Source organism: Perca flavescens, chromosome 10 (genome assembly GCF_004354835.1).
Source record: "Perca flavescens isolate YP-PL-M2 chromosome 10, PFLA_1.0, whole genome shotgun sequence".
NCBI lineage: Eukaryota > Metazoa > Chordata > Actinopteri > Perciformes > Percidae > Perca > Perca flavescens.
This window is the reverse complement of record NC_041340.1, coordinates 5,282,976-5,296,359: the sequence shown is the minus strand read 5'-3', so window position 1 is coordinate 5,296,359 and position 13,384 is coordinate 5,282,976. Positions and strand designations below refer to the sequence as shown.

Sequence of the window (13,384 nt, the reverse complement as noted above, 5' to 3'; positions counted from 1 at the left end):
CGCATCCTGCAATAAATCTTGAACAATTGCCCCACAACAGCAGCAGAAGGCAAAGGCGCTTGTTGGGAAGCAGCCACGGTAAAAAAAAGCCTGGTAAAAACTGTAAATCACCATTGAATCAAAATAAAATGTTCCTTTTATCTGTGAAATAAGCATGTGACTCGTTTCAACTCCACCCTTCAAAGAATCGGAATCGAGAGCCGGTATCGAAAGGAAGAATCGGAATTGGAATCAGAATTGTTGAAATCCAACAATGCCCAACCCTATTCTTTGCAGACAAGAGCAAACGGTTGCAGTGAAGTGGCTCATTGAACACCGTTTGGTGAAGGAATAGTTCATCATTTTGGAAAATTTAATTATTCATTTTCTATCGGAAAGTTAGATGAGAAGATCAATACCAATCTGGTGTGTGTTTAGGAGCCAGGAGGCCAATAGCCTAGCTGAACACACTTTTTAAATGAACAAACTGAGGACAGACACTGAAAAAAGAATACATCTTAAACTCAGTACAAAACTAAGTATGCATTGTTCATTTTACGTTTTGTCGTGCTCTGCTACAAACTTGGAAAATGTCTGTTTCACCCCCGCTTGCATTAAAACCTCTCTGTAATTTTCTGGTGTTTATGAAAGAAATAAGTGCGTAGCAATTTTTGGGCAATTTTTGGGTCAAAGTCCCCAGACAGGCTGCCACTTCATCACTGTGTTTGATCCCTTTTGGCTTCTCTATTGCTTGCACATTTACCAATAATATTGACCGACTATATAACAGTGGGATGAATGAGCCAGATGACAACTCACAGAAAGGTTGCGTTTTGGAGATGGGAGTTGCTGAAAGGAAGGAAATAAAAACTATAATTGCATATACTGATCATTGCATAGAGAAGCCTGGCGCAAAGTAAAATAGAGAAATGTCATCTGATAAATTGTCAATCAAACCAAATGACCTGCAGAATGATCAAATCCTGTCCAACATGGCTATGGCAAAAAATAAATCAGTTTTTTTCTACTCCATGTGCATGATGATGCAGCTTTTCATAAAAGATGGCGTTTGCAGCTACAGTTGTTGCGTGTGAATGAGAGATTGAAATACAGTTAATTAAGGTATAACAGGTGCTATAATCTGTTTAATTTACTACATATGTCCTCTCAGCTGGGGAAAGGGTGGGGTGTCACATTAAGGCGGGTCAAAGCAAGGAAGCACTAATAAGATGTAAACATATCTGTGGCTCAGTCCCGACGAACACAACGAGGAACGCAAACGAGGATCTTCATTTGACTCTGTCCGGGATCGATTCGCTCCAGTCGATGAAAACAAACTAATGTCTCAGGGATTTAAACCCCCCCCCCAAAAATAAAATAAACTGAAGAAGTCCGCGAGGAGCAGCCACAAGCGACGTGTTCACTTGGCACATAAATCAAAGATACAAACCAAAAAGAACAACTGATGCAATATGAAAAAATAAATGAAGGACAGGTAGAGGAACACGTTGACCACAGATAAATGAGATATTTTGTCTCAAAATCTACAGCACTGCTCGTACAGTGTTTCTTGAAATTATGATTTTTTTTTCCTCTCTCTTTTCGTCCAGTCGTATGATTGACAGCGGAAGCAGCGAACCTCAAGTGTCTCTGCAGTTCAAGGTTTCGTGGTGTTGGCGGCGGGGGGCGGGGAGGAAAAGCGCTGAGGAGTGCTTGCAATACACGTTTGAAGCAAATCGAGATATATAGAATGCGTGATCCTCGCATCGCTTTAGAAATGGAAGCACCGATCCGCCTTCCTTTCCTTTTTTTGGGGTTGAAAACCCCCCTCATTTCCAGATGCCTGTCTTAGCAAATAAAGTTTTTTTTTTTTTTCTCCCATTTATGACAGATAAATGAGTATATTACACTGTTGTATGCGTCTGGCACGTCCCCCCACCCCTGTCCCAACATCTCTTTTTTTTTTCATATAGAACTATATATCTGTCTTCACACAAAAAAGAAAACCCTAAAATCAAATACAAGACTCTTTACAAGACTCTCTCGTCTTCCTTCTTTCCAGCCCGTCCACACCCACACAGTTTGTCGGGTGTGCCTCACAAAAGTCTGTGTTTAATTTAAAAATGTTCATCTTTTCAGTAATATATTGCCACATTCATATATCATGCATTTTACTGCATTGCTATTGCACTGGTCCGGATTATTCAGGAGGTGTAAAGAGCCGGAATGAGTTGGGATTTTGGGGCAGGAGAGGAGAATAAGGGGAAAAAAAAGCAAGAAACGTCTCAAATAATATCTAGTAGGTGTCAGGTGGGGTTGAGGAAGGCGACTGCCACAAAAAGCAACTTCTCCTCGACCAAACGAGGAAGAGGATGAAGGAAGAAGACAAGGAAAGGAGGCGTGGTTGGCGTGAAAAAAAGGGGCAATAATAATCTTCGATTGAAGTCATCTCTCGCTGTTTCCTACACTCGTTTTTGTTTCTCTGCATTCTCCTCTTCGCACTGTTCTCGCCCTCCTCTTCCTCCTCCGCCTCTCCACTACTGCTTGTGGATGTCCTCGCTGCGGATGATCTTGTAAATGATCCAGTAGAAAATGTTAAAAATGAGGAAGACGAGCGGGAAGGCCACGCGGGACACCGTGTCGATGCGTTTGGCCCGGCCGATGAACAGCTTCTTCATCTCCTCGATGGTCTTCTCGGGCGCGGCCGAGGCCGGCGCGTTGTTGTTGTTGCCCTTGATGGCCATGCCGTCTTTGGCCTGCAGGCAGGCGGGGCCCATGCCGTAGCCGGGGAAGCTGAAGCGCCCCTCGCCTGTCTCATCCTCCTGCAACACAGGCCAAGACTCAGGCTGTTAGGAACCAGAGAAAGACGTTACTGTTGGAGGTGTGTGTGTGTGTGTGTGTGTGTGTGTGTGTGTGTGTGTGTGTGTGTGTATGTGTGTGGGTGGGCTTGTTTTACTATATTCGTGGGGTCCAAAAACTGGGGAATACAGTATACTTGTGGAGTCTGCACAGCCTTGTGGGGCCCAAAATGCTGGACCCCACAAGTTTAAAGGGCTGTTTGAGGGTTAAGACTTGGTTTTAGGATTAGGGTTAGAATTAGGTTATGGTTAGGGTGAGGGTAAGGGTTAAGGTTAGGCATTTAGTTGTGATGGTTAAGGTAAGGGGCTAGGGAATGCATTATGTCAAAGACAGTCCCCACAAAGATATTGAAACAAACGTGTGTGTCTGTGTGTGTGTGTGTGTGTGTGTGTGTGTGTGTGTGTGTGTGTGTGTGTGTGTGTGTGTGTGTGTGAGGGGTGTTAGAGGTGAGTACATGCATCCGTTGGAGTTGTGTGTGTGTCAGTTCAATTTCAGTTCATTTAATTCCGACATGAAAATATTCCAGATGACACGAGGTGAGGATGAAAAGTGAGAAAGCAAAACGTTTCAGAAAGCATGTTTGTGTCTGAACTAAACTAGATATCTTAGGTTAAATGGCTGTGGTTACGTTCCCTGTTTTCCAGTCTCTAATATTTCTGTCACTGCTTCCTGATTTACCATAAAACTAGGGGTGTAACAATACATCATCAATACAATACACTGATGTGGATCGACCGCTGAAAGACTTAAAACACCAGTGTTTTGTCTTTTAACTCAGCCTTCCTGTTGCATCACAAGAATTTTTGGTAACACTTTACTTAAAGGTATCTACATAAGAGTGACATGACACGGTCATGACACATGAACCCTAACCCTAAATCATAACTTAACATGACAAAAACCAAATGACACTTAATGACAGAAGCACTATGTCATAAACGTTTATGACTTGTTTATAATGTTTATGACACGTTCATGACAGTGTCATGTGTCACTCTTATGTAGATACCTTTAAGTAAAGTGTAACCACATTTTCTAATTACAAGCATACCGCAATTTGAATTCTGGAGAAGACACATGGAACACATCAGTGATTAAACAATATAGTGACAAAAATGTGGATCCCTTGTTAATTTCATTAGAAAAGGATATAAATAAGTAGTATTTAATGTCAAAGTATGTATGTCCTATGTTCATTTCTGTTCAGAAACAAAAAAGCTGCTTCATGATGGGACATTTGCTGTGTGTCACAGCAGTTCAACGTTTGTTCAACGTTTCCATGTACAGCATGGCGCTGCTGTCCCAACAGAGAGCACAGTTTTCCAATGGTCAGTTGTAGCTGATTGATTGGGGTTTGTCCACACGTCATGGAAGAGCATTGAGCTTATTTGCCTTCTTCATGGTTAGTCATCCCTTCTACGATTCAGAGGAGGAATGGAAATGGGTTGAAATCAGAAAAATATAGGTGTATTGTAGAGATGTTCCGATACCGATACCAGAATCGGTATCAGCTCCGATACTGCCTAAAATGCTGGTATCGGTAAGTACTGGAGTTTATGCACTGATCCGATACCACATAATAAAGCCCTAAAGAAAATTTACGTTAAAGTAGTTTATTTCTTTTTCTTTTTCCGTTATAACTGACTGTCAGCATGGATAATAAAAGAAAGTTATTTGTGTTTGTTCATGTTTTACAAAGAGTTTAACCTGAGCAAGACAGACAACAAAGATAGAAATCATATCCCATCCATACAGGGACAGTAGTAAACAGCTGTTAAAACATATCGATATTATTGATATTCCATCCATCCTTTATCTAAACCTGCTTTTCCTGTTACAGGCAACCATTGTGGTTTCACCTAGCCTACAGGCAATTTCGAGTCTCAACCTAACCTAACTAAACTCGTATTTGCAATGTGGAGCACCAGGAGCAGTGTGCAGACAAGAGGACAACTTGTAACCCCCACACAGAAAGGGCTCCAAACGGTGGATTCATAAATCATGAGCTGAACATTGATCACACAGCTCGTATCTCGCCTGTGTAAAAGTCATCAATACGAGATGCAGCTGAACGCCGAGCGTGTTTATCTCGCCCGTCATGGAAGATCGAGAGGGGTGAGTCGGGGCGGTTGTGAATAGATTGAATTGATTGACAAGCGCTGTAGTCAAGGTTATGGCGCGCGCGTGCCGTTTCCACCCGAGCGCGGTGAGATATTGAAAATCCTATCTGCTCCGTCACCCTGCCTTTTCATTACAGGAGACACAATGACTTCCTTATCTGGTTCAGAGACCAACGTAAACACTGCGATGTGCTAAGAGACACTGAAGGTGTGTGTGTATGTGCGTGCGTGCGTGGAAACAAAACTAGGAAAATAACAGGCGTTTCAAAATGCCCTACAAAGTTAACACAACAGCCATGAAATTAAAAATTAGCAGATAGAAAGCCCTCCAATGATAAGGAGTCATCTTTGGTTGGATGAATGAATGCGACTTGTGTTCCCTGGGGGCCACTGCAGGAAACCCTATCAGCAGGGAATCTTTCCAGTGCATTCTGGGTAACAAAAAAGGGGCATTTTGTGATAACAAAACAAGCATGAACGCAGCCTGAAGCAGGAGGAACTGTTGGCAGCTAGGGAAGTTAACGCCCGACGCAAAACCTCTGCAGCAACACCAAGTCAACCAACCAGTTAAAAAAAGGTGGCTCGACTCTTGTTACAACAGCCTCTAGTTTCCAGCAGTGGGAACGATGGGCAAAATAAATAGTCAATAAACAAAAATAAGGTTGAATAAGGCAGAAAAAATCCGATTTAATGAGGTAAAAGCAAGTACAGAGGGGAAATGTGTGTGTGCTGTATGTGCAGCATTCATAAGTGTGTGTGTGTGTGTGTGTGTGTGTGTGTGTATGCATGTCAGTGTATGTATCTATGGATATGTGTATGTTTCAGACCACCAGGTAGCGATCCATTTTTAGCGCCTAACAGCCATGTCCCTGTTCTGTCCTTGCATCCACACCAAGCCATCTATTACTGTTAATACACACGCACACACACACGCACGCACGCACGCACGCACGCACGCACGCACGCACGCACGCACGCACGGCGGGTGTCTTACCCATTAGCCACGATGCTAGCCGACCTCTGGCCGTCCTTCGGTGACGCTGCTAAACTATTACAGATGCTCTGCTTTATTCTCCCTGCCATGTGATTAATGTGGAGGGCGGAGGGACGTGAGGAGGAGGCGCAATGAAGGAGGGCGATGGAGGGAGGAGAAGACGTGATGAGGGAAAGAGAGAGAGAGGAGAACGAGAAGGGAGGAAGGAGGAAGCCCTGCAGCCTGACAGATGGGGCTGCAACTAACGATTATGGTCATCGTCGATTAATCCGTCCGTTCTTTTCTCGATTAATCGATTAGTTGTGTACTTGAAATGTCACAAAATGGTGAAAAATGTCAATCAGTGTCCAAGCTGACGTCCTCAATTGTCTCGTTTTGTCCACAACTCAAAGATATTCAGTTTACTGTCACAGAGTGGAGAAGAAACTAGAACATATTCACATTTGGAACTGGAATTAGAGTATTTTAAATTTTTTTATAAGAAAATGACTCAAACTGATTAATTGATTATCAAAATAGTTGGCGATTTACTTAATAGTTGACAACTAATCGATTCATATTTTGCAGCTCTACTGAGACACTGTTTCAGTCAGAAGCCCCCCCCCCGACTGAAACTAAATCTTCTCCATTGGATGGCCTGGGTGATTCATTACATTCATGCCTAATTAGAAACACTATTAAAGCATCAAGGACTGGGCTAGTGCAGTTCATAGATGGATGGATGGAGGATGGAGGATGGGTGGGTGGATGGATGGATGGGTGGGTGGGTGGGTGGAGGGAAGGCCATAGGAGATAAGCAGTTGGGGGAATGGAGCTTTTGCCCTTTGGGTGAGACAAGGGAGGCAATTTATGGCCTTCTTCTTCTTCTTTCCTCCGTCCTCTCTCCATCATTCTCCTCCCGCCCTCCCTCTACATTTACAAACCTCACGGCCCTTTTTGCACGGAGCGCGATTTTCAACAGTGATTAACTCGCAGGTCATTGAATATGAAAGACACACTGCACACACACAACACAAACACAACACACACACACAGATTCCTTCTGTTTTCAGTGGTGATAAGATTCAGGTGGCAACATCTACATGACAACGTCACAACAACAGAGAGATGAAGTCCCTCCCTTTCCGGTGGACCACCATGGGACCTTATTTCGAACAAAATACGTACGGCAGTTTACGGTGAGAGACGTTTATGATGCTGTTTAAGTTGAAACATGAATATCACACTTTTTTGTCAATTTAAAAGTACGTGTGTTTGTAGTAAAACTGTTGAAGTGTAGGACTGTGGAAAGACGTAATTAAGCTACACACCCAAAAGTCGCTTCAGTGACATCTTACTGAAGCTACGACATGAACATGAAAACGAATGAACTGAACATCTTACAGATGTTTCACGTGTGTTGAAGGTGATCTGGTCTTGGTGGAGCTGCTCATGACATCGGGGCGACAGCCCTGGCCTCCTGGGTCGGGGGGGGGTCTCTGCCCTGTCACTGACACATAATTCATCTTCATGCCATAATGGGCACGGCTGAGTAGCTCTTCACAAATGCAGGGCTTGTACTTCCAGGATAAATTCACACTGGCTCAGCATTATCTTGTCCCTTTTGTCGTGTGAAAATAACTGAAGGAATTGTCTTAAATTTCCACCAGCTAAATATTAGTACTGCAACAATTACAGCAGCATTCTTTTTTTTTTGCATTTCGGTGCGGTTTATTCATGATGCTTTATGTAAAAAGGCCTTTTTGATCAACGCATCCTCATTCGATGTGATATTGTACGAAAAATGTATGCACACCAAAGCGTGTGATGTCCTACGAAATTAGGAGACTGCATGCTGGTCACGTGACGGCGGGTGGTCACGTGACGCCGGCTACGGACCTCTGTTGTATCAGCGGTAGTTGTTGGTTCAGTTACCCGAAAATGGTGGCTTTTAGCTGGGTACAAAGCATCGAGAGCTGCCGGTCGTTTCGGCGGACATTACGGTTCCATTTAGTTCACAAAATATGAGCGCTTTGTCGCGGCGAAAGTTAATATTAGGCACCACAACGACCAGTTAAGATTAGGAAAAAGATCGTAGTTTGGATTAAAGCACTCCTAAGAAACACACATTTCCTGGGTTAAAGGCTTTAGTTTTCCCTCCGCTCTCTGGCTTGAAAGTCCCGTATCTTAACGCCCACCAATCCTCCCCGACCTCCTCCTTTCGCAGCCAGCCGCGTTCTCATACGGAGGCCGTCAATGTAGTGAATACAGCAAAAAAAAAAAAAAAAAAAAACGTGGAATTCTTACGAATTACAGTGCTTAACTTTTCGGAGCTTTTCGAACGAACGGTTCGTGAGAACAGGCTGTTTTGATAAAGACCCTGGAATGATTGAGGGAAAAGAGGAGTGAACAATATCAAGAAAAGAGGAGCAAAAGGAAATTGGGCGAGAGACAGGACGGAAAAATGGAAGAAGACAGGAAGTCGAGAGATGGGAAAAGAAGGGAAAGACAAAGCTGAATATCCGGATAAAAAAGAGAAAGCAAGAGGCAGAGATAAAGACAAAAGAAGAGAATGGAAACGAGATAGGAAGCATTAAATAAAAAGGTGACGCGAGAGAAATACGTTTTTTTTAAAAAAGGACCGAAAAAATGTGGAGAAGTTGAGACAAATCGTCTGTAAAAAGGAACCCGAGTGATGGAGGGAGGAAAAGAGATGGAAGGGAGAGAAGACAGAGAGCAAGAGGACCCCTTAGCTCACTCATCCATCATGCTTTCCTCTCCCGATTGAAGCATTTATATCTCTGCCTCTGCTGATGTGATTAATCGAGCAGATTAGCAGGAAGCTGAAAGCAAACTGCATCAGGCCTTCTATCCTCCGCCATCTCCTCTGCAAATATTACCCTTGGATACTTGTTTTAGAGACCCGCATTTACATAAAACATGATTCGGAGAGGTGTCAGCCCCAACTAACGGCGGCATCAGTCTCTCCTGAACGAGGCCGCAGGAGGAATTCCTCGGCTTGTGTTTTGCTTCATGATTTCCCCGCCAGAAGCAATTCCAGCCGAGCGGTGGGGAAGGAAACATATTATAAATTTGCCTTTGCTGATCCATTTTCTGGTGGATTCATTTCACGCCGTCCTTCACCCCCCTCCATGTTCTCCCCTCTGCATCTCTCCTCGATTAGGGCCATTTGAGGCTTTTTAGGAGGTTTCAGTATCAATCTGTCAGCGGTGAGGGGATTCTGGGGAGCTGAGAGGAATGTTTGAGTAGATTGGTCTGCTTTCAAATTTCAAAAAACATACTAATATTTTAGCTGGAGCTGCTCATAGTATTATGTGTAAATGTTCATTTTATTTTAATTTGTGATGGGTTACAGTCAGGGTTGGGAGGGTTCCTGTGACCTGTTAAAGAATGTAGTAAGTAACCTAATCAAAGTAATGCCGCTACATGTATTCCGTTCCTCCCTAAGCCTGGTAAGATTGATATCAGCTGGGATGGACTATATACCTGAGAATATGGCTAAATATATATATATATATATATATATATATATATATATATATATATATATCCATCCCAAGTGACCACTTGTGATTGGATTTTGCAACCCAGTCTAAATTTGATTTTATCTGTGACACACGTGTGCCTAGTCATCCAGTGAAGAGGACAGAGGAGGCTATTTGGCCTGATGGGAGAAGCAAATCAACCGTAACCCCGTAACCGCACAATTAAAAAGTAGGTGGTTCGTAGTGTGGTATGAAAAACGCGTTCAAACGTCAGACGAATCATCCACCTTGCTCGGTAGTGCTGTAACATTTCATAAGCGTGTAAGAGAATGTCAAGATCGAAGCCAAAACCTCATTAAAGTGAAAAGGTGCATTACAGTAGAAGAACCTGTTTATCTTCAAATATGGACAGCAAACACAAGTAATCAGCTTTTCAGACAGATTGTTGTGAAACACTCTCTGGTAAATGTAGCGTCCGGTTGAGGCTAGTGGAATAAGCGTCCTGATAATATGGCAGGCCGAGACCTTTCGTTGTGTTTATTCGTGCATTCATGTAGGTTCAGTCTCTGTAACGAAAGTAAATAGCAGTAAAACATGCGGTCTACATTGCTATCAGTGCACACAGGGTCCCAGTGACTCCCAGCAGAGATTCTGCATATACTCTACAGAAATATTACATGAACAGAGCAATTTTGTGGAAGTACGGGCAGGGTCTATTTGTTCATCATTTCTTATGCAATTTGAATACAACGTCGTCTTCGATTCTCCATCCAGTGATCCAGCCGTCCATCCCTGCTTTTCTCTCTCTCCTCCATTTGTTTGTACTGGAGTCCCTGGTTGCATTAATGCATGGTGTGTTAATGTCTCTCGCTCATCAGGCCGCTGACCTGGAATGATTATCCACATGATCTGCTGCACCGTTCCTTTCTCTCTCTCTCTCTCTCTCTCTCTCTCTACTTACATTCTCTTTTAGTTTCAGCATTTGATCTGAATAACATTCAAGGGAAGCCACGACACCTTTTGCTTCATGCATTAAATCTGATGTTTAAATGTCAATTAGGGTTGACTTCAGCTTAATGAAGGGTTACATTTAGCCTTTTAATGTCAGATGGGCAAAATGAAACCAGTTTTGATGCTAGCCCTCCACAGAAACACTACCATAACCATAGCTTTTATAAATAGTTTGTAACTTGACATTAATATTATCTTAAATTCAATTGAAAGGATAAGCCTGGTGATATTATTACTTTCAACAAATCCCATAAAACGACTAAAACCACGTTGTTAAAATATTTTGGTCTTTTCATTGACATAAAGCTCACAAATATTTAGCTTAATTTTCAATAAAGGCTTAGTAATTTCCTAAATCAGCTGGTCACTGTAGATTTAATCAAACACTACTCAAACAGGAGGAAATAGTGCATTTGTGTGGGTCTATTTTCAGCCGTGGATGAATCCACATTTGGTGCTCTAGTATTTGTGGCTGCAGGACGGTGTGTGTGGGATAAAGTTAAAATAAACTACAGTGTGTGTGTTCATAATGAAGGAACATGTCAGCCAGAGCAACAGTGTGGCTCACTGATGTGTTTTTAATAGTTTTTGGACAATAATGGAGCTCCATGGCACAGAGGAAGAAGACATATCAGGCTGTGGAGATGTAGACCGGGTCACCATTTTTTTTTTATGTACTATGGTGCTTTGCTAGCATCTTTGATAAAATATAGCGTTACCAACGGCGACATCTCACTGCCGGGGGTGGGGGTACATTTTGTACAGTTTAATACAGTTCTGTTTTCTATAAAGTGATAGTGTTTGTCACTGCATGTGTTTGTCACTGCATTTCCACTGGATGTTCATTCAACATCAAGTGGAAATGAACTGAAGTTACAGTATCAGTAAGTGCTTGAGTGCAAAAAGGTCAGTTCTTTAGAGTGTTGTAAAAACACGGAGAGCCTGGTGAGAATTCATGTTTGAACTAATCCAGTGGCTTTTAAGAACATAATAAGGGCAAGAGGTCAATGCATTTCCTCAGCCAACAGGCAACCACATAAATATGGATATTAACGAAAAGAACTGCGAGATAATATGGTAATTTGGCTCCAGTGAGTTCTATTCAGGACATAAGTGTCATCAGAATACATGCTGGATGAAAACAACGAGGGCTTCCACTCTGTTAATTACGGCCCTGTTCTTCTAATCAGGACATCACTTGTCAATCAGGAGGTTGAGTTTGGCCTGGGGAGATCACTGATCGCTCCTTATTGCTCTCTTATATGCCTTTGTTGTCAAAGCTGCCAAACAAGCCTGTGAGAGCAAGACGTTTAGAGCAAACCAGCATGTAGAGTCCCCCCCCTGCCGAAAAACTCCTAATCACAGCTAACGAGCTGATTATAGTCGATCAATCACAAAGTCAGGGTGCCTATAATAAGGCTCGGAAATTCTTAAACAGCGGGATGGCGTGTACAGTCGCAGGAAGAGGAGGTCACATCCCTCAGGCCACTTCTCAAATATACATATCTTTTTTTTTCCCAGAAGGCCGAGGTGGTTGTTGAGGTGAAGGAGAAGTGGGACAGTCGTCAGGCTTTAGAAGCTTTCTACCTCGAGGCTAAATGGTCTTCTTTTTTTTCTTTGTTACTATGATACTGGATGGGATTTCTCATGTAGGCGAGTTATTTTTGATGCTTCTGACAGAAGTGATTGCACTCCAGAACAGATAATTCCTCACAAATAATTTATTTGAATGAAAGCCTTTCTTGATCCAAAAATACTAATTTGCATTCGGTGCCCTGAAGACGCACTGACAGTCGCGATTGAAATGGAGGCGAGAGGCAGTAATGTTCGACTTCCCTTTGATTTCTAAAGGGGCTCTCTGTTTTTCAGTCTGGAGAGCTTGTCTGTGTTAAACAAGCGAGCTGCTGCCAGGCGGGCCTATCCTTCAAGGATGAGTGGCGCTATTGATCTGATCACTCTGCAGTTGTTTCGCTCCCCCAGCAGGGGGGGGTGTCACTCCACCTGGATGCTTGAAAGACCTGGCTCCTCCTCTCGTCCCTCTCACAGGGCTGCGGTATCCATTTATTTGATGCCCTCTCGCTCTGTCTTTCTAATTAGACACACTTCTGGAGCAGGTAGCCTCAGTCCGATTGCTCCCTCTGTTTCTCTCTCTGACTTCTTCTCTGCGGACTATCAGTGTCACTAACTAATCAATAATGCATCAGAGTGGAAACCACAGAAATCAGCACAACTGGGACTGCCCCAACTGCTGCTGCAGCTACCTGCACTGCAACAACAGCTTAAACTCCAACACTGAAGATACAAGCCAAAGTGCAGCACATTTCAGCCAAGGAATCAGATCGATTAGACACCGAAGCTTCCCCGAAAAACTTGACTATTGCTTCCAGAAATCACAGAACTAGTTAGCCATCCTTCTAGTTTCCTTCAACTCTTATATACTATATGTGCTCTCACTGCTTCAAAGAACACTTCAAAAGCATCACACGTGCATTTAACAGTTGCATAAAAGCCATAAAACCCTTGAGGACATTCTTCCCTCAGATTATAGAGACTTCAAACTGTACTCAGCTGCAGCTCGGAGCTATTCATCGCTGCTGTGGCCATAATCACAGTAAACAAATCCCTCCGGGGAAATATTGCTCTAATCCAATCCTTCCTACCATCCTAACACAATTAGCATACGGAATTGACGACGTGTGCTAACCATGCTGGTAATTCCCATAAAACATGACTAGCTGTGGCGTACACTACAGTGTGTCCTTGCTAATGCCATGACAGATTGTTAAGGGTTCTTGCTTGTTTGTAATTTCCTTCCTTGATGAGGAAAACCTTTCAGACAGCACACATGTATTGGTAATCCAACACATAAGACATAATCCCCTCGAGAAGTGTCACTGTTGTAATTGTAATAGCAGTGTGCAGGCGATGAGGGTGTT

At 43.0% G+C, this 13,384-nt stretch overlaps 1 protein-coding gene across 1 annotated transcript in view; it reads right to left on the bottom strand.

Moving 5' to 3' along the window:
* Positions 1-220: 220 nt before the first annotated feature.
* Positions 221-13,384, bottom strand: part of glra1 (glycine receptor, alpha 1) — a 61,707-nt gene continuing 48,543 nt past the window's right edge. Inside the window, exon 7 of the mRNA XM_028589459.1 lies at positions 221-2,801. Coding sequence (XP_028445260.1) covers positions 2,517-2,801 — 285 coding nt within the window. The 3' untranslated portion in view covers positions 221-2,516. The remainder of the gene's footprint in view (positions 2,802-13,384) is intronic.